The sequence below is a fragment of the Symphodus melops genome (assembly GCF_947650265.1).
Source record: "Symphodus melops genome assembly, chromosome: 23".
Taxonomy (NCBI): Eukaryota; Metazoa; Chordata; class Actinopteri; order Labriformes; family Labridae; genus Symphodus; species Symphodus melops.
In genome coordinates this window covers 6,634,697-6,656,539 of record NC_136713.1, presented here as the reverse complement: position 1 = coordinate 6,656,539, position 21,843 = coordinate 6,634,697, and the positions used below count along the sequence as shown (strand labels likewise).

General features: G+C 44.3%; 2 protein-coding genes across 2 annotated transcripts in view; one reads left to right on the top strand and one right to left on the bottom strand.

Moving 5' to 3' along the window:
- Nucleotides 1-293: 293 nt before the first annotated feature.
- LOC306818553 (MSL complex subunit 3-like) lies at nt 294-8,681 on the bottom strand. The gene is made up of 14 exons (XM_079336211.1): nt 8,455-8,681; nt 6,748-6,830; nt 6,489-6,584; nt 5,943-6,037; nt 5,718-5,815; nt 5,472-5,600; nt 5,223-5,380; nt 4,953-5,111; nt 4,626-4,861; nt 4,449-4,538; nt 4,118-4,227; nt 3,857-3,956; nt 3,679-3,763; nt 294-1,585 (listed from the first exon to the last, which is right to left on the bottom strand). Exons 1-14 carry the CDS (start codon nt 8,551-8,553, stop codon nt 1,486-1,488), a joined length of 1,638 nt encoding a protein of 545 aa, XP_079192337.1. The 5' UTR covers nt 8,554-8,681; the 3' UTR covers nt 294-1,485.
- A 607-nt stretch (nt 8,682-9,288) lies between these two features.
- The window catches only part of slitrk5 (SLIT and NTRK like family member 5), a 119,966-nt gene continuing 107,411 nt past the window's right edge, over nt 9,289-21,843 (top strand). Inside the window, exon 1 of the mRNA XM_079336197.1 lies at nt 9,289-9,492. The gene's annotated coding sequence lies outside the window, so the exon portion shown is untranslated. The remainder of the gene's footprint in view (nt 9,493-21,843) is intronic.

The window sequence follows — 21,843 nt, the reverse complement described above, 5'->3', positions numbered from 1 at the left end:
CCACATAGACGAGGACAGCTGATTCAAAGTGTGGCAGCAGCCTTTGCAGGCTCTGAAAGCTTTAATCAGCTGTAGTCAGGGGAACAGGGAAGGTGAAGGTAGCTGATAACAGTCTCCTGTCTACATTTAACTTTTAATAGAAGAGCGCTTTGCAAGGCGAGTTCAATCACTCGAGCTCGTTTGCATGCTCTCAGCTGATTCAACTTACAGGGTCAAGTACAAAGGGGGGGGGGGGGGGGGGGGGGGAAAGAAAACACCCGACACACCGTGCAGAAAGACACAATCATGAAACGTTGTGCGTTTGTGAAGACGTAAACCAAAGAAGGACTTTATTTCAACTGACATGACAAAAAGAAAACATCAGAACAAAAACATTGCAGAACTTCTCACAGGCTCCAACAATCATACCCGTGAACTGAATATCAACAACGTATACAGTGTGTTCACATACAGCACTGTGCTGTAATCTACACTGTATTTACAGAATTTGTGAGAGGCCTCTCTTTGTTTCATCAGTACTAGTTGAAAAAAGCCTCATCAAATATTCAGAACAGATTTAAACAACATTCATTCAAACTCCGACCGATTAGTCGGCCTGCCGATGTTTGCTTTGCTTTTAATTAGTTTTGTTGATATTGTGGACATGTAAAACAGATAAATGCAAAAACATTTATATTTAAGTATTTCTTCTTTTTTTTTTTACTTGTTCCCAAGTGTCAGACCTCACCAAAGGGAGTATCTCCAGCAGTTGGCGATTGTATAAATAGCAAATACCCTTTAGTCATGCCGTTACTCTACGGTGATTTATCGGTTATGTTAGGTTTACACAGTGAGAGAGGAAGAGCAGAAATAGACATTCGTCAGAAGTCAAGAGGACATTAAAAGAAGGACAAACCAGACGTTACTTATCAAAGTTACAGTAACACTGGTGAAAAATCCAGAGTCCGTGACGAAAGAAAAGCAGCAAAGGAGCTCTGTGATGGGAGGAGCAAGCCCTTTTAAAACGTGTAGATGAATCATGTAGAAGTGGGCGTGGCTCACAAACCATCAACCCAGCATATACATAGATTGGACAAGCAGAGCAGAGAACAGAACAAGGATCAGTGCGCTTTTGAGAAAAGACAGGCCACCATTTTCTCAAACCTGGCTCTAGAGGGCGACAAACTCGACACAAAAAAACAACTTAACTTGGCTTTGAAAACTCCAGGCTAAGTAAGCAGAAAAAGAAATAGCCTTCCACATGCCAAGCGAGAACTTTACATGCAAAACAGTCCGGACTCAGGGAGCACGGCTGACGATTAGTGGCATGTTAGAAGCAACAGGTTCCAAACGTACGAAGAGAGGAAACGTTTGTCCAGGACGACAACGCAGCTGGTCCTGTATTCTCCGTACACAAGGAAGAACCAGGTTAAGTCTAGACGGGTACAAAAAAGAAAAGAAAAAAAAGGAGTTCAAAGAGGAAAACACAAAAGGTGGACATCTCCTTCAATAAATCGGCCTGGGTTGTTTCATGCTGTAGTGGGCCTCTGATGCCGACACATATGCAGACTCAGCGAAAAAATCCTCATGGAACTCTGCCAGAAACCTAAGAGAGAGGGCGGGGGGGAAAGGAGGGAGGGAAATGTGGGTGAGACTTTTTTTTTTTTTAAACAGTGTTCAGTGGTAATAATTCTTGTGTTCCCGAGTTAGATCCCTGAGGGACTCCACATAAACCTGGCAGGGGGTATCCATGACAGGGACAAACCCCCCCCCCCATACCACCACCAACAGAGCACCCCCTAAGAAAGACGCACACCATGAGAATGACCGAGCAGCAGTCGGAGAGCGAAAAAAAATCCCCCCCTCCCCTCCCTCTCTCATCTAATCAGTAGCGGGGAAAACTAATCCGGAATCTTCTTAGTATCCGCTACTCGGCCAAATCCTCTAAATCTTGCCATCTCATCTTAGCTCCACCGGCCCTCCTAATCTCAATGCACACAAATTATCCTCATCAGAGGAGAGCTGATGACAAACAAGACAACTTCATGGGACAATGAAAGAAACGGCAGAGTGTCGGAAAGACGGTGAAGGGGCCGGGAGCGAGGCGGTTTGTTCTTTACAACTTCAAAAAAGCTGATTCTTTAATAAAAAAAAAAAAAGGGGCACGGTGTTATGTCCATCAATTGCACATTCGTCGGTGCCACATACTCAGCCTCGTGCTAATCTTTGTTCCCGTTAGATGAGTAATAACAACGCGAGGCGGAGCCGCTTTACACACACACACACTGTACATCTGCATAACGTATGCGCACACACGTGCACACGCCCCGCACTTAATCATAATCATTCTCGCGGCGAAAGGGAGAGTGAGAGATCAGCTGTGGCCAAATCCCAGAATGCATTGCACTTCAGTCTCAGCAACATCAATCAGTTCTTTTTTTTTTTTTTTTTCTCTTTCCCACACAATCTGCCACGGGGCCGATTTCAGAGGGGCTGAACTGCTCCTGTTTGTTTCCTGCGAGAGACACTTTGAAAACATGAATTAATTACCCAGAATAAGAAAGAAAATGTGACTTGGACACTGTCTCAGGACTGACAGCTCCCCCGGGGCTGGACGCCGCACTCCGTTTACTCTTTGCATCAGCGTTACGTCCTGCATCTTCTTGCACAATGAGCTTCTATGAAAAGCTGGGATTCCACGGCTAATGGCGGCAACGGACGCGTGAGGAAAAAAAGCTGAAAGAGAGCCATCTTATAAACAAAAAGTCATCTCGTTTCACTACTGTGTGAACTCTTGTGACGTGCTATTATGGGTTGCCTAAAGTATTTGTTTGGGATGCAACGCCACTCTGTCTCTCTCACTCTCTCTCTCTCTCTGTATACACTGCCTAATTTCAGAAGCTTTTGTCTCCTTTCGATTCCCTCCGAATGACTCCGGCTGCCGCTCCACAGCACTGCCTGCTGGCGGGCGGCGGCACTGCGTCGCTTTGATTAAGAGAACGAGAGGAGCTAAATCCCCCTCAGGTTTGGGACCGGCTGAACTGACGATGGCTCGGGAGGATTTAAAGATTAGACCCGCGGCGCTTGTGTAACGCCCACTCATCTCCCTCCTGCTCTTTCTCACCCCCCCCCCCCCCCCCCCCCCCCCCCCCCACCACTTCATGAACTTACTTTCCCCTGCCTTTTTATTTTGGTTTATTGATAAATACATTTATTTTATCAATGCTATTATTGTCCTGTAACCTTTAATCCCTTGCTTGATACTGTTAAGCCGGCGACCAAACACCGCATTACACCGGTGTACTGCGTGAATGTGATTCAGGCTCCTCTCTCCTTCAGAAATGAGAACTTCTTTCAGACTACTATTAAGCTCTAACACTTAGCTGGGTCAGACCTCAGTTAATGAACCGTGCAGGTTATTAGTCGGGTGCAATTCGCAGTTGAAATGCTCCCTCTCCAGCGCACTGGTAATTCAATGCAGCACCTTGTCTTTCTCTCTTTAATTTAATGATTTGCCCTCCGAGGAAATGATATCTGTTCACCTGAGCGCACACCATCCACTTTTGAGGGAGTTGTTACACTTCAACATTAAGGCTGCAAACGCCCTGGTGAACCACAGATTCAAACCTCAACCCCCCCCCCTCCCGGGCACGAGCATGCGAGATCTCTTCTGAGCGAAGTTTGGTGACGTGGAGTTACCGGAGAAAGAGCTCCAAATGCTTCACCAGGGCTCGGAGGTTCCTCTCGGGGATCTGCATCTTCCCCATGATCTCAGGAAGCTTGACTGGAAAAGGAAAACGAGGGCGGTGAGCACGAGGGGGGAGGGGGGGGGGGGGGGGGGGGGTGCAGTGTGAGCGGAATTGATCGACGAGCTCACCAAAAAGCCGCAGGAGGTGCTGCGCTCCGTACAGGTAGGAGGGTGGAGGAGGCTGGTCGTGCAGAGGGTAGTTGTCTGGTGTCAGCTTCCAACTCAGGACCTGTTAAACAGAGTCGAGAGGGAAGTGCTTAACACACAAATGAGGGATTTTTACGGGAACTGGAATTTGACAGCGGCGCCGCTGTTATTGATTTATTTTCTGCAGGTGACGTCAATTCTAAAAGTAAGACATCCGTCTTTCTTCCACTCAAATGAACTCACCTCGTTCAGCTCGTTGTTCCTGCGGCTCTCCAGGCCGTAAAAAGGCCCGCTGCGCTCTTTACTTGGCGTCGAGGGCAACGGGGAAGAGGAGCCGCTGTGCACAGGGGTTTCTGGGTAAAGAAAGAAAGAAAGAAAGAGAGAGAAAGAAAGAGAGAGAAAGAGAGAGAGAAAGAAAGAAAGAAAGAGAGAGAGGAACATTAGTGTTTGGAGAGTTGAGCTCTTGGGCTTGAGAGGGAGGAGAACTCCATCTAGTGGGCGAACGTGGTCACTACAAGCAGGACTTCTTTCAGTGTGTTTGTTTGTTTTCAAGGCCCGGGTGAGAGTGACCCACTTCTGTCGAGGTTGAGGAAGAACTTGGGCTGCGATGACGCGTCGACCAAGCGGCGTTTGAGCTGCGGGGACGCCGCGGCGCTGCCTCCACCTGGGGACGACACACGCGGCGCGTTCAGAGCGTCACAAGACATTCGCTGGTGAAAATAAAATCGGTGTTGAAGTCGAGCTGAGTTACCGCCGCTGCTTCCTTCGGCTGGCCGCTCCCCTCCGGATGTGTTCCTGGTGGAGCGCCGCAGCGACTGCGACTGGTAGGAGATGCAGTCCATGTCGGGGTGACGCCGGCGCTTCGGGGTGGGAGCCGGAGCGGTGGGGGTTGTCGCGGATACGTCGCTCAGAGCTGGCTGGCTGTCGGTGGATTGCGGGGTGGGAGGGTTGTGTCCCAGCGGGCTCGGGCTGCGCTCTCTTTGAGCACTTTAGAAACACACACAAAGGAAAAGATGGCTGAAAAAACACAAATCTGATGCTCCGGCACACAGACAAATCAGGAATTGCGAGCACATACCTGCTGGAGCAAGGCGAGCTCTCGTGGACGGCGAGGAAAAGCCTGGAGGAGCTGACCTTCTTGAACTGAGCTTGTTCACAGGGGTAGAGGAGGATCATGGGTAACGTGAAGTCAAACGTGATCCTCAGGCCGTCAACCATCTCTTTACACAACTCCTCGCTGACAAAACAAAAGGGGGGGGGGGGGAGACGTTCATTATCATGGGTGCGGTTGACGTGTGACGCAGGATGCATCGGTGCAATAAGGGGGATTTGCGGCGAGCGGGCGAACCTCTTCTCGGGCGGGATTGGCTGCGGGCTGCTGCTCTGCGACGTGTTCTGCTGGCGCCTGTACCTCTCGTTGGCCATGAACGCCTTGTTGATGGCGAAGTGCTTGACGTAGGATTCGAGGATGTGCACGACGTTCGTCTGGCAGGGAACCATCACCAGCTGGGGGGAAAGAATTTTTTTTTAAGCAAATTCAGCCGTGCGACGCGACGATCGCTAACGACGCTAACGGCTTCACATCCGCTGCCTTTACCTTCTTCCTCTTGTTGATGTAAAAGCAGTCGTCCTCCAGCTTCTTCTTCAGGATGTCGGGGATGTTGATGTCCACGTGGACGATCTTCTCCTCGCTCTCCCGTTTGACGTTGACGTCAGGCTCAACCCTCTGCAACACAAATCAACCGAATGTGTGCGCGAGTATTTGCGAAAAACGGTTCAAATCTTGCCGGGGGGCCAAAATAAGCAAAAAGGGTCAGACGGAAGCTGACGTAATCCCTCCTACCATTTTGTTGATGTCCTCAGAGAAGGTGCTTTCCCCACTGTTTGAAGAGTCAGGGTCTGAATCGTCCCCGTCACTACTGTCAGAAGACGAAATCAAACCTAATGATATAAAAGAAAGAAAGAGAGAGAGAGAGAGAGAGAGAGAGAGAGAGGTGTTCATAAAATACGATTTGGGAAAAAAAAAAAAAACAGAGACTGAGAATGTAAACAGAGGACAGCTCCTCACACGCGTCATCACTGTCGTCCTCTTTCGGGAGAGTCTTCAGAGCAGATTTAGTACCAGACTGACGTCGCCGCCGTTTGGCCCATCCTTTTTTCTTCCTGCAGTCAGGACGCAAAAAAAACAATGTGAGAACACGACAAATGTGACACAAAGGTCAAGGGTTAAAAGACACAGTGCACTCGTTTCACTCAGTGATTCTTCCTGATGAGATGACAAAACTGAGGCTACACTCAAAAAACGCAAGCGTGAGATATTAAATGCTTGGGTCCCATTTTTCCCCCCTTCAGGAATCCAGATGTGCCGTGGAACAGTGCAGAATCAAGAGTACAGGAGGAGGACAAGAACAAACACGTGGAGAGGACAACGTGACTGATGTCTGCGTACTTCCGCACGCCGTGGATGCAGAGTGGCGTCTGGGTGTCTGATGGATTCGAATGTGAGGTGAATGGCGTTCACGTAAAAAACAGAGAATATCCACTTCACAGACTTTGAACAGGTAAGAGGTAACAGCTCCCTGGACTGAATGGAGCGAACATGATGTGAACTTACATGCGACCTAGAGCTTTGCGAGCCAACCTATGTTGCAATCTACGACTTTCTTCGGTGTCCCTTAGGACATGATCTTCTGCGGCCCAACGATCCCAGCTACCCGAAAAAAAACACACACACAAAACAGTTCAGAAAATGAGAAACCACACCGTCACACAAAAGTGGCATGAACATGAGATAGTGCAATGATGACAGTGCAGTGAGTATGATCGACATGGAGGTTGTGGTCACTTTATAGATATTCAACATGTTGGTTTACCTCTGGTTCCAACCGTTGAAATGAATCAGGTACTTTGGGATTCGTCGTCCATGTTCGTCTGATCCTATCAAGACATCAAGGACCTGTAATGTGGACAAACAATCACATGTGGCGTTAGGAAAAGGCCTTCACTCACAGTTAATGGAGCTCAGCGCCTCCCTGCTCTGGCGATCAGGTGTTTGCGGGGCGTTTGCGCCTCAAGGAATAACCCAACCGGATCTCAGTCAATCGTCCTGCTGCTTTAAAGTCTGTCCTCTCTGTTCAGAAGTCAGCGTGTCATCTCAAAAGCCCCTCCGCCCCCACTCCCCATCACATCGTGCATTCTTCTACCACCGCCTCCTCCTGATTGTGTCGTGTGAGGCCTTCCAAAAGAACTATATATATTTTTAAAATTATTTCAAATTGTAGGTTTTAACCATCATAGTAAAATACTTTAAATCAAACCCTTTCTATTTCATTTACATCCACTCACTCAGTCTCTACAGGGAGACTGAATATTCGGATAAATCAAAATGTGAACTACTTGTATGGTTGGAGTCCTGAAACGTCATCTGGAATGTATTTTCATTATTGACTCAGGTACAGTAACATATTCTAAATACTTAAATAGCTAAATAAATGTCTATCTGTAACACTGAATGTAGTTACGACATGCCGCCAACGGTATCAATTCAAAACTTTATTTGTCCCCGTGGGGAAAGACAAAAACACACAGAGCAGTAAACGGAGTAAAAAACTTTAACCAAAGATAAAGAGTCAAGAAAAGAATAAAGTGTCAGTAAGTGTCAAATGTAAGTACAAAGCTTAAATATAAGACAAAAAAAAAACTTAAATACAAAATAATGTTTAAGAGGTCAGAGGTTAGACTAAAGATGTAAACTGAACTATTAGCGCAGTAAAATAAGAAATAAATGTAAAAATAACTTATAGAGCTGTGTTAAGTTTGGGAAATAAACCCCACGTAGACTGAATAAGGTATCGTAACTTCACTAAGTAGAATTTTACAGTATACTAAAACAGAGCAGCTTTCTTTACCCTGTTTTTAATTATTAACATAGTATTTAAATTATTAAGCTAATGTGCTAACGTTAGCTAGCTTCTTTTTCTGAGGCAAAAATGATTGAAAAGTAAGCCGTCAACATTTTTTTTTCACTACAATATTTCAAAAGCAACAGATGCAAAGATGCACTGAAACAAACAGACATGTTTGTGTTTAAGGTGTTAGCAAAGACGAGGCTGCACAGACGTAAACAAACAGTGAGAGCTAAGATAGCTAACGTGCTAACAACACTGCGAGTAAAATGCTCATTGGTCGACTTTAAGCACAATATCTCAACAGAGATTCACAGCCAGACGGCTAAATAAACACTATAGCCCGGTTAAACGGTGATAGCCTTGTTTGCAGCTGCAGTCATGTTGTTGCGTTTACTTCACATCCACTCAGCTGTTACTGATTTATTTAGCTTCAAAGCACCTGCAACCAAAGGACAATTTCTTTGGGTTCTAAATGCATGCAAATAAACACAGTTAACTAAATGCTGCAGAATCATCAGTCTTTAATGCTACTTCACGTCTACGTGCATGTTAGCAGCAATGCTATCTTTAGAGGCCTGTGCATCACTGCTTCTTCTAACCTACACCTTCGAATGCGGGTTATTCAGTGTAAAGTATTCGCCACAAAAGCTTTCCTTGCAAGAGGTGTGTTACCTTCGCGTCGTACAATACTTGAGCCTTGGAGGGGTCGGGTTCAAAGCACAGGACTCTTTCTCCTTTGTGAAATTGGTATTTAATTCCCCGCGAATTCATTTGTTCATGGCGACGTGTGTGAGGGGGGCCGGGTCGATCTGGACCCGAGAAAAACCCCTTAATAACCCTTTCTTTGCCAGAACACGCTGTGCATTAAGGAGCAAACTCACACTGTCGTGCTGCCTTCACTGACTCCTCGTAAATTCCTTTCTTGTAAAATACGGAAGGATGTTCCGTAGACATTCGTCAGCAAATTATCAAATTAAACGTCATCAAGCTTGAAGCTCATCCTTAAATTAGTATAAAAGTTTGAACATCATAAAAAATAAGACGCTAGTTGCTAAACTAATCCTTACAGAGAGAGGGCGATGGAGACGTTTTCAGTGACAGTAAACGCAGCACGAAAAACGCGATTTAAATAGTGTCTACATTGACTCCGACGGACACCGTACTTCATGTGTAGTACTTAAAATGGCCACGAGGTGTATGTAAATGAGCAGGAAATCCTCCACCTTGAACACCTTGAAACCGGGTAACGTGAGTAGTATTATCAGTAGACGTCAGCCTATCGTCCGTCCTCAACATGAAACAAATAAACAATAAAATACCGCAACTTGGTATGTTTCCCCCATAGACGTTTCCCCTTACGTTTCGTTGCAATACTCAATACTATTATTTGGGTGTTTGGATGGATAAGTAACAACGCGACTAAATATGGCATTAAAATATTAGGTCAAATTAAATTAATCATGACTCAGTCATATAATTAGACCTTTCATTTTATAAATTCAACAGAGGATGAAACAGAAGAGAGCGAGATGAGGTTGAAGGGACAGAGCCAGGAGGAGAGGAGAGAGAGAGAGAGAGAGAGAGAGAGAGAGAGAGAGCAGGAGAAGGAAGCAGTGAGATGCACGTGGAGTCTGGTACAGGAGGTGCAAGCCCATTATCAGCCCAGGATCCATCTACACACAAAGACCAAGACCACAGACAAAGGCCAGAGTCAGTCGCTCACTCACTCATTCACTCACCATAGCCTATACCAAACACCTAATATACAGTTATAGAGCTAAATTCTAGATAAATATATGTTTTGCATGTTTGTATGAGGTATATCATGCAGGTGGCTTTGCTCATTTTATGAGTAGCTCCCATGCTGAAAAAGTGTGAGCACTCCCCACAATCAGACAGTTAATAATAAATAATAATAATACATGATATTTGTAAAGCACTTTACATTTTCAAAATCTCAAAGTGCTACAGAGTTTAGTTCAGTTGTCAATATGCTTTGTCAGTTTGCTCATGCTCCTGTGCGACGAGCTAAAAAAAACAGACTGTTTGATAAATCAAAGGACACTCCTTTGGATACACATCTGCATTTGAGTACCGACTGCTATCCTCTGCAGCCTCCTGGTTGAACCCTTTCAGATGGCCCTTGAACGTCTTCATCGTGCTTGAGCTCTTTTTCGTGTATGCCTTTTTTTTTAATGTATTTTTTTTAAACAAAGTGGCGGTCATCACAGGATTGGTGTAAATTGAAATCCCATCTGGAACATCACAGCGCGGTGCAAGTCTTTTCCTTGACCTCCCTTGTTACCCAACCCCAGATAAAGGCTTCTCAAAGGAGGAGAGAGGGAGCAGATGTGAACAAAAGTGAAACATTACAACCTTGAGAGAGTTTTCGATGGGAGAGCTGAGTCGTAAAAATATTGCAGAATGGAAAAAAGAATCAGCTTATATATAACTTACTTTACTCATCTACACAACATCTGAAAGTATGTTATGCAAACAGCTTCACTCAGTCAGACTAAATTAAATCAATATTTAACTGTGCTTTACTTTCATGGCAGTGATGAGGCCTAAGTGGGGATAAGTATTTAAAACCGTTGTGCAGAGTCGGTGTTCAAATAACTCCCGACCAAATGTCTACGTTTCTGTTCAAGTCCATAAAGTGTATCCTGGCCCCAGGACGTCTTTATGATCTGCTGCTGTACTCCAGGTGATTTATCACATGGGCATGAACGAATACCAAATACAATATCGAGATAAGTTAGCATATCTGTTTGTGCTCCTGACTGGGCGTTGATGTAGTTTCTCATCCCAACAAGGACGGTGAATTAATGATTCTTTTTTTTTTTTTAATGTGTGTGTTTGTTTGTGTGTTGTTCGACCACACTGAGGTGCTTTTTGTCCAGCATTAGCCGCGCCTCGCAGCCTGCAGATGCAGCATCACTTTACATGAGGCGTTATGTAAGACCTCGTTAGTTGAAATAAATGTGGTTTTAGTCAGATTTCAGAGGAAGCTGGAGGAGAGGATACATGCATCGTGACTCATAGTGATACATTCCCTTATCAAACGTTAACAAACCAGTGCAGTGTTGTAGGGAAGGAGAGGAGTTAATTTTGGGTTTTTGGTCGCCCTCTGCTGGACGTTTGACATAACAGCATTTAATACTCACTGTTTGCAGGATGCCTAACTTGCTGCACAGAACAAACTAATGACTAATGACTAATGCAGATTCTCTCACAATAAACCACAAATTAAAATAAATTATTAAACTTATATTATATTAAGTAACAGAGCTGTGAAGGTTTCGAGTTGTAGTGTCTAAACATGAAAACTGTTTTTAGTTTACGAAGTTAAGGTTTGAGCCCCCTTCTGCCCTTGGTCCATGAGCAACCAACTGCCTTGCCTGATGTCAAACTGCACCTCTGTTCAGCTCAAAAGTAGATATGAAAAGTGGAGATAGAAATTAAATGTGTTTCCCCTGCCTCCTTTGTTGATCCAGTAAATGAACCCCTGTGATGTCAAGAGATGAATACAGGTAAAGATTGGATGGGATGTATATTTGTCTATTGTTTATATGCCTGAAAATATGGTCACACTTGAGGAAAACCCTCCTTTGAACAGCCAGGATGTCATCAGTCTCTGTCCAAAAGATTTATGTGACAGCTCTGAAAAATGAGTAAAGTGATTTGAGGTGAGTTTACCATTCAGGTCATCCATGAATGAAAGTCATCCCTTGAAAAAAGTGCCTTAAAGAGAGCTGCCAAACTTAATTCCAGCCTCGGAAGAAAAAAAAAACAACAACCCATCAGTCTTTATTCATTGCTAGTCCAATCCCAGATCCTGCCATTGTTTTTCCCTTTAACACTAACAGCAACCTGTCTCGTGTGTGGTGCCTTTTTTGTACTGGGGAAGTAATTAAAAAATACATTAAAAAGCATTCTTTCTAACAACCAGCAGGGGGAGACTTGAATAAGAAGACATGTCACCATTGGAAAGACATATTTTTTGCCATTTATGTTGTTGTCAATCAATTTTAATTCCTCTACAATCAAGTAAAGTGCTTTTCACTTGTGCTATGGTTTGGCTACAGAACTTAACTTGTGTTAAAAATGCTTTCCTTCTTTAGTATGATTGGCTGGTGATGAAAAGGTAAAAGCAAAAAGCAGATTTTGTTTTATTGTGATTAACACAATGAAGGTTAAATCCTGTTAACTTCATGTGGAAAACAACAAGTGCAAAAAAAAAAAATGCAATTAGTGGTCCCATTAAGAGTTATATGGAGCATAAAGCATAAAAGAAGGCTATAGCTAAAATGCCAAAATGAAAGGGGGATAAAAAGAAACCCAGTTGTTTGTAAAAAGTGCACACATGTTGAGGAAAAATACAGGTAGCCTAATTCAGACATAGTGTTTTTGCACTGTGCAGACACAGTGTGGGAGCTTATCAGATCACTGGACAAAAGCAGCAGCCGGAAATGTCATGCACATCCACACACAAAAACACACACAGCATCTCAGAGCCTCAGCTGCAGGTTGCCCTCCGTTGGCAATTACTTTCATCCACAGACTGTGACCAGGAACTGTTACCCTTGGGGTTGCTGTACAAACACCCACAGTCATTACACACACACACACACACACACACACACACACTCAACGCTCCACTGACCGGCTGAATGCTGATTCTGGGCTTCTGCCTGTGCAGCTTTGGTTCTGACTCTGGTCCTGATCCTTTCCTACACAGTGACAATCCTCCTAAATGCACCCTGATGGCTGCGTGATCACTGGGCCCTGCCCGACCATGCCGGTCAAACTCATAAAGACATGAGCAAACACACACACACACACCCCATAAAGACCCCACACTGGTTTACTGTTGCAAAGCTTTTAGTGCCCCAGATATTCATGAACGGGGTTATGATGCACGCAGGCACCCATCGATCATTGAATTCACACACATATGAAAGACACAGGCGGCAAAGCTAACCCGCATGAGCCTTGAAGACAATTAAGAGTGGAAGCAAATAGTGAACAAGGGCTGAAAGGAAAGGGGATTAGGCCAGCAGTGTTTGGCTCCAAGGATTAGTTCAGGGGGTGGGAGGGGGTGCATGGTGCTTTAAAAGCAAGCGATAAGCTCTCCAACAACTAAAGGTCACTCGCCAAACAGATTGAGTGCTTAGCAGGGATGAGAGGAGATCTTAGAGGCGGCCAGGTAGAGCTCAGGAAAGAGAAAGTGTGTGTGAGGGTGCAAATTGTGTGTACTGTACGTGTGGTTTCTACAGTTGGTGTAAAGGTATCACAGTAAAAAAAATAATCTCCCAAGAAGTCTACAGAAGCACCTAGATCTCTGTTTCACCCCCAAACCAATCACGTTTATGTCAGGAGACATAAGAGTGCCCTTTGCACATGGCAGCACAATGGAGTGCGCGCCCGTCCAATTAGCTGGCATTTTCTCGACAATGAAAATTTGCCCCGGTGTGGAAATTGGTGAACAAATGATGCACATTTGGCAGTAGAGGCTCAAGGTTGTGGATGGTTTACTAAAAAGAAAGAAGAAGAAACAAAAAGCAACTCTGACTCCTTTTGAAAGGTTGCATGAAACTTTTTAGATTTAATGGTTTAATGTATAGATCTTTATTTTTCTCAGGTTGAGCTGATGTAAGGCTAACTTAATTTATATTTAGCACTTTGTGTACGATTGCAGAAGTCACCGTTTGATATGATGCAGTTTGCCTTCAGGGTTGCTCACGGTTACGGCTGGCGGAGTGATATTTCTTTAAGACATCCTCATAGTCGCAGTTCGGTCGGGGTTTGTCACACTACGCTAAGCTAGTGTACGAGACGCACAGCAATAGTCGCCATCATGCTCTTGCTTACCAACATCCAAAGTATCTTCAAACACTATTAAGTGTGCAGTTAAAGGTGTCACAGCAACACTGTCCCTGATAGGTTGTTTTGTATTGTATATGGCTGTCAAGTTAGTAAGAGAAAGGGCCTTCCTGTCTTGTCGTACGACCAATGGCTTGGGAGCCGCCATCTTGATTTGCTGAGGCAGGCAGGTGTGCCTAAGAGTACAAATGTTTAGGACTGTGAGATCCGTCATGGCAGTTTGGACAACAGTCCGAGTGTCTGTCGAGTTAGTTGTCCCGTGTTTGGGTCATAATAATCCCAGGGTTGTGCTTGCACTGCCAAAGGCAAGAGGAGAGGCTAAATGCTAACGTTAGCTTTCCCGTTGTTGAGCTTTCGGCGTCATCACCATTGGGATTTGCTCAGTGGCTTTGTAGCAACGAGACCAGCCATGCGACCGGCGGAGACTGTATCCATTAATCACCGCTCCTTCTCATTTATATTCTATTCCATCCCACCCTGCTCTTATATTCTCTGCACTGCTGCTCATACATGAACTAAAATAGAAAGTGAGCTTCAAGACTCCCACTCTCTGTGTGCACCCAAGACCTACCAAACACTCTGCATTCATCATTCCATGCCCCGGCAGATATATTTGGGAAGCATGCTGTAGAACTACAAACCGACTTTATTGTTATTGATCCACCACGAAGTGCATGATAAAGCCATAATTAGTTTTTTTCTCAAACGCATGGCATTGCATATGACATCATGCATGTTTGTATCAGTGGGGATGTTGTGGGAAGCTTTTCCTTTTGTATTGGGGGGATTTTTGATTTTGGATTGGGGAATCAACTTAAAAATCTTGACGATCATCGATCCATTTCATGAGTTTGAATTCTGTCATTATTTATTGTATATTTCTTTTTTACTTCTCGAGGAATTTTGGCATGCTTAATCTCAGTTTGGTTGACTGTTTCTTTCGCTCAAGGGGAAACAAGGACATTGGATTTCAATCATATCCTCGTTGAGATTTTATGGGTTTCAATGTCAAGCTTTCTTTCTTTGTCTCCTTTGGGAGAAATTTGTCTCGGGCGCGGTGAAATGGCTGCACTGCCTCGTAAAAATGGTTTACACCAACATTCAAGCTGCCGTTACAAATAAGAAAGTGGCTTTTTGTGGGCTTTATTGAGGTTTGTTACACACCAGTGACTGAAGACCAACCAAAATGAACGCCTTAGCGAAGAGCTGCAGCTGGTTCTTTTTGGAGCTCAGCTTATCGCAGCTGAAACATTTAATGTTCTTCTGTTGACCATGGAGTCGAACTTCAGCTTAGATTTCTAGCGTCCACCTTTAGCTGTATTGCAGCCTAAAAAAACCACACTTACCCAAGTCGGTAGTGCCAAGTGACCGGGACAAGACCAAAACATTTAGGGATCGGGATCCGGTTAAAACCAAGACCATAAATATCCATGAAAAATCATCATCTTGTGTGCAACGGTAGTGTCACTCCGTAACCGAGGGATAAAAATCAAACTAAACATTTATTTAAGTTACTTGTTTTTTGTAATCAAATTTAATGACATGGAAAATACTGATCGCTGATGATGAGGAAGGCTCAGTGCTGAAATGTGTCCGTTGTTGTCTTGTAAGCTGCTCTTATCCAGGTAAAGGGAAACTTCAAGGCCATTCGACTTTTTTGTCTCTTTTTTTATGACGTGGAAAACAGCCTATCAGTGGTGGTCTTACCAGTCTCGCTGGAAATCTGGATTCTGCCCGCTCTGAGTAAAAATAGAGACGAGACCTTCAACAACAACAACCGATGTCGCATACTACAAAACTACTTGCCATTAAAAAGAATACGAAACACAGTGTGGAAGACAGTCGTGCAAAAGTCAGACAATGTCGTCTTTTTCGCCAGCGTTGTCCCCAAACGACTTCATGGTATCTTCAAATCTTCGACTTTCAAAGTTTGAGTATAACGTCAAAAAGAGTCAAAGTCCCATCTGCTAAACATTCGAGCTCATCTCTCTCCTCTGCAATCAAACATGCACACACGAAGGGTGAACAAGCAGTCCTGCACTTCAATTCCATGTCTTCATTCAGATTTCCGCCGGCACCACCTGCCGACCCGCCCACCTGCTGCGCCTCGACTCAAGAAGCCCGCTGGGTGCGTAACAGCCGGCCTTGTTCAGCACCCGGGACAAGGTCGTTTAAAGTGATAATGAAATCGTCTCATTACCGTAATAAGACGCATGTCTAATGAAGGTGATTTGCCCAAAAGCACACACCCACGAAAAAGGTACACGCAAGCCGACAGATGCGTGGAAAAACAATGCATGCACTAGAGAGGGGTTTTCTAAATGCATACCCTTGTCACTAACACGCACATACAGCACATAAAGCTGCCGCCTAATTACCCAGCAAGCGAGAATACATAACGTGTGACCTTTGTTTGAAGAGAGCGCTGAAGCCTCCGGCTTCTCTTCTCTTCCGCCGCCGCCGTCCACAGCCGTGAAGACGAGGAGCGGCTGTGCATCTTCGTGTTATTTTGATGCGTTTGCTTTCAGCCAACACCTCAAAGCTGATTTCGCCGCAACGGAATTCTCCGAGCGTCAAACAGGAGCGCTGGATGTCGCCGGGAGTCGCAACAACGAGTGGGAGAGACAGACGTGTTCTAATTGGTGGGTTTGTGTGTTTCTTTCATGTCTGACAGAATCAGCACACATATGATAATGAATCTGCATCCTTCCCATCCAGCTATTCAGGCCCTTACCGGAAGATTCCACAGGATCTGTCCTCCGTTCTTGCACTCTCTCTCTCTCATCACCTCATCACTGCCCGTGTTTCGACTGTACGTGCCAGAAGTAGCCTCAAAACATTCTCGCCCCTAACGCGCCAAACATGGCAGCTTGGTAGCTGCTATGGTGGCTGGGAAGTTAAAAAGTCTTAAACACTTTTACAAAGATTGAGATGTGTTAACATTTTATCAAAGACAATTACATTTATTAAGTTTCTCATTTCAGAAGAGAAAGCAAAAGATGCAGAACACTTTATTTACCGGCGATGTAGCAACACGTTGTGATGCGAATGTGACGTTGCTGTAGCCTCTTGGGGCAGCTGAAGGGTCTCTCTTCCGTGTGGCGTTCACGTGTGCAGAGCAGTGACGGATAAAGGTGTGTTGTGCGACGTGCCTCCAATAGAGGGTGTAGCGTGCTGTGTTATATTAGCCTGCCTTATGCTAGCTGTCGAGTCCTGTGTGCAGTGTGTAACGTGAGCCCTTTTCTCTGTCCACATAGATTACCAGCTGCTCCTCTGTAGTCGTCCGACCTCATTTTTATGGACTGTGTATTTTCCTTATGTTAAATACAGATCATTAATTGTACTGTGTAAAGCTGCATTCTGAGATTATTCGAAGGCTCGGACTCTGCGGCACTAATTTCCTGCCAGTCTCTTTTTAACCCAGTATATTCATTACAATACATTTCATGTGACGTTTTTTGTTTTTTTTAATCACAGCAGCACATACAGTAACAGTAGAAGTTCCAACACTTTGAAATGTTGGTTCCCAGCCACTGTAACTGTATCAGCATATGATGACTTCAGCCTCCCTCTGCCACATTTTCAGATGTAGAGCTTTATGTGCATTGCAGGATTAACAAACCCCCAATGTGTGAAAAGTTGTGCTCTTGTTTCTGAAGTTTTAATGGGACTTCCTGGACTCTGAATGTTCCTGTGTATTGACTTATTTTCATCACACTTCAGAATACAGCTATTAACTTAGTGTGGGCTGAAATAATTGCTTCTCTTCTAAAAGACCTGACTGTTCTGGGTAGATATTCCTTCAGGCGTCTTTTTCAGTTTCTTTTTCTTCAAGATAAAAGCTTATTAAAAAAATAATAAATCAGCTTTTAGGAGTTTAGCTTTGTTCACACGTGCTGTTGATCTTTCTGCTGTTGTTATTTCATCAAACTGAATTCTAAAGCCGGTTGGTATTGTTCAACTTTTTTGATCAGTGCAACCATACAAAAAAGAACCCAACAAGTCAGAAGTTGTGATTTGTTAAGAGAGATATGACGCCAAAATGACTGTCATTCATTCCTGACCCCACAAATCCTTCTTTCTTTTTAGTTTTCAGAACACAAAGACAAAGCAAGGCAGGTCGCACATTCGGATGAATTTGTCATTTACAAATGAGAATTTATCTGAAAAAAATCAGAAAAATATTTTGTATTGACTTTTCCTTGAAATTTTGAACTATTGTTGACTTTATTTCCTTCAAAATGGCAAAATGAATCGGCAAAGTCTGTGCAGATCGCATTTGAACTGACTGTTTCCGCTCGATATTACTTCGCGCATAGACCTAAATGCACTTTTTCGTCCAGATTCAAACCTGTCTTCCAGTACAAAAGCTTTTTTTTTTTTTTTTTGCAAATAAAACGCTTCACCTTGCTGAGTCACTCGTCACCTGCACTCTGTAATTTGCCTTTTAACCCAGCTTGAACCACCTCCACCTCTCCCTGAGAGAAAGCTTACACCGTGCAATAATATCACCCACACTGAGTCTTAAGGGTTCTCTGCTGAGTGTCTGTTTGGTGAGGATTCCATTTGCAGACTCTTCTCCACTGGGTCAATGGACCACTTGGGGTAGATTTAGCAGAGATCACCCAAAGCTTTACGGATTCTCTCTTTAAGTGTTCTTCCAATTTGCTTTTCTCTCTTGAATAAAACCCCAAATAAATACTTTTTTTTTTTTTTTGGAGCAGAACTCAGGAGGTGTGGGATCAAGTTTAGACACTAGAGGGCACTGGTGCCTCTCCAGAAATCTTATTTTTAAGCACCCAGGCAAGTCAATCACACTGCAATGGCCCCGAGAGTAAGTAGTCTATTCTCTGGCACTTGTTCATATATAAATAGTCCTCCAAGGTGAATATCCTATAAATTGCCTGTCCGTGAAGTAAAAGGGATCGCAATTAGGCGCGTCATTGAGACGGAAAAAGATTGAGACCTTATGTCCCTTGGTACACGCAGCATCCAGCGCATGACCCTGTGTCTTTTCCCCACTATGCATTTATTTTCCCTGTTTGTGTCTTTACCCTACAAGAGAAGGGGATACATCAACTCCATAACTCACCTGTGGTCATAATGGCGGCCAATGTTCCCCCATCACTCACAAACTAGCCCTATTAGCTTGTCAAGTGCGCAGAATAGACAGCTCTTGGAGGGAGACATGCAATCTGCACGATCACGGCTGTCTGTCTCGCGTCTGCTGCAAAGCATGTCGGATGAATCGAGGCACGGCTGTCTTGTAGCCGAGTCACAGGGCGAGGAGATGAAAGCAAAGCAAGGCCCCCTGCAAAAAAAAAAAAAAATCAAACACACACATAGAAATGCACACACTGCTGCCAAATAAGTGAACATCCATGACAGATGCAGCAGAGTGAAGGATGGGATGGGCTGCACCGTACAGTCGAAGCCTAAGAGCAGGATATGTGTGTGTGTGTGTTTGTGTTGTGATTTTCGCACATCTGTATGCTTTTGTGTGGCGGCTGAAAAAAAAGAAGGCTGGAAATAAAAAAACATATAGTTCACAAAACAGATATGCCCTTTGTGTATATGTTTCTGACTTTGCGTCATCTATTTTATCTGCAGGGTCATTGCTTGTAATCTTTTTTATTTATATATTTGTTCATTTATTTGGGGGGGGGCATCCGAACTTCCAGTGCAAATGCAAAACAACCCTCCTGCAAAAATCCAAAACGAATGCGCGTCCAGCAAATGAGTTATGAATAGAAATGTAACTGTTTATGCATATGTTTAATGTCTGTTAATCCCGACAACACAGGACTGTACAACAAAATCTTAATCTCAAAAACAATAAATCTTAATTTGAACGAGACACAATTTCGTGATCTCTGAAAGGGCAAAATGTTTCTTTTTGGAATGTGGAAGAAGGACGGCAGTGTCCCAGCTTCCGTTATTTCCTTTAAAAACTGGCGCTCTATACAGCGCAGGCACGCAGCACAAATTTTTGTCCAATCACAGGCCGGCTCGCACCTCTTTGTACAGTGGCCTGAAAAGGACACACAGGTTTTGATGGCCCAAAAAAATTTAAGCAATTTAAAAATATATATATATTCATCACAAGCAAGCAGCAAAATGACATTTTTGTGTTTTTTTTAATGTTTTTTTTACATTGCATCTTTTATTTATTTATTTGCAGAAATTTGCAGTTTTTTGACTCTTTGTATGTTTTTTTGATTCAGATATGCATTTCTGTTGGAGCAAGAAGCCTTGTGCCCTTGTGGACCACCGTAGTGTTTTTACATCACCCTGTCTTTATATTGTATAAGTGGATTCCTCCATATGCGTTTGTCCCTCAGCATGTGTTTACCACTGCGTATGTGGACATCTGTGTGTGCTTCCCGTGCAAATTTGCTTGCGCTGTCTGTCGAGTGTGTGTTTGGGTGTGTGTGAGCTCCCTGCAGATTGCTGTTCATCTGAGGTTTATTCGTCCCTGTGGATAGCTATGGGTGTACATGCTGAAAGGATACATCAATCATTGTGCGGAGGGGGGGTAAAAATAGATAGGCTTGGTCGAATACAGATGTGTCTCTTATCTCGGGGTGCGTTTGGAAGATGTCTAAGGGAATGCAATGAAAGAAGGACAATAAAAATGAATTATGTGTATCACTTATTTTGGATTTCAGCAGGCTGATCACATCATGTGACTTTCTCCACCTTCGCCGTCTTCTAATCCCGCACACTGAGAGGCTCCCGCTGTCCGCATCAATTAGCAGCATTTAGCTTGTCACGCCGCTGCGCTACAGATGACTACATTTCCCACGTCTCAGTGAGGCAGATTGCCTCCGCGTTGTTAATGGCACTGCTGGGGAGGGGAGATAGCTGCTGAGTGCTACGCTGCGAAGCTGCATTTAAATAGTTGCCGTCAGAGTGCTGCAGAAACCTGCGCCGCTCTGCAAAAGGTCAACTATTCAGATCTACTCCCCCCCCCCCTCCAGGTAGTGCACTTCTTCTTTTTTTTTTTTTTTTTTCTATCATGCATTTTATCAACTGTCTGACACAGTCGCCCAGCTGTGAATGTTTTCTGTTTGGAGGAAGTGATGTCAGCTGTCAACTTAGATAACAAATGAAGGGACGCGGCCCGCTTGGTGCTTCTGCGGGGACGAAGTATTCTACATGCAAGAATGTGTGATCACACACACATGCACACACATACCCTTGATGTGCGAGGCAGGGGGGAGCCAAGGGTGACCGATCGATCTTGGCATGGTGTTAATAGTTTCAATGATGGGAGGCAGGACTCGTGTTGATGTGGGCGCATGCGAGTGTGTGTGTGTGTGCGCGCGACGTCTCCCCGGCTTTATTGATCATGTGCCAGGGGCGCGGGTTAATGCTCAGCCGTTTTCAAGTGCTCCGGGCACACGCGGCGACCAAAGTCACTCCATGAAAAAGTGCCGCTGGCGAGGGGGATCTGCGCGTTTAATCCTTTAAACACGAGGAAGGGGTTAAATGTTGTGTGTCACCTTCACATCAAGTGAGTCAGGGAGAGCACTTAGAGCGAGGCGGCTGGTGTGTGACGCTCTGGAGAGGCATTTCAAGCGGGGACAAACGTCATTGTCACTTATATGATTATACATTTGCATATAAAACTGAATTATTTTGTCAATACGTTGTCAAAGGAACACTGAAGAGCAAGTTTGTCTTTCTCAACACAATCAAGTAGAGAGCAATAATTAATTTAACAAGATGAGGACCAGCTTGCCTTTACTCTCACTGATGAGATACTTGCCCTTAACGCAAATTAACATCATAATTCGTATTTAAACGCACAACTATCAAACAACAAAAACTTTTCGGACCTTTTTAAAAGTCTCAAGTCTGCAACACATACTGTACATTTCGTTCGTTTATGACACCTATGATTAAGCACGGCATCTTTTTGAGTTGGGACCATAGGCTCTATGAAACACGGACGTCATCCGAGTGACATCGTCCACTGGTTTCTGTCAATGTGTTTTTGAAGCCCATGCTTGGCGCCTCCAGTGGCGCAGCTAGCCGAGTGTTTGGGCCTCATGTACAGAGCCGAAACACTTCAGCCAAACCTAACCTAGCATCAGCACCATCACAAGTGGCCACTGCTAAGCAACAAATAGATCATTTCCATGAGTACCTCTGCAAAGAATTGGTCAACAG

Coding starts and splice junctions, on each gene's coding strand:
- LOC306818553 (XM_079336211.1), bottom strand. CDS start 8,553: ATGAATTCGCGGGGAATTAAATACCAATTTCACAAAGGAGAAAGAGTC. Junction 4,862..4,952: donor AGCTCGCCTTGCTCCAGCAG/GTATGTGCTCGC, acceptor GTGTTTCTAAAG/TGCTCAAAGAGAGCGCAGCC. Junction 3,764..3,856: donor GCACCTCCTGCGGCTTTTTG/GTGAGCTCGTCG, acceptor TTCCTTTTCCAG/TCAAGCTTCCTGAGATCATG.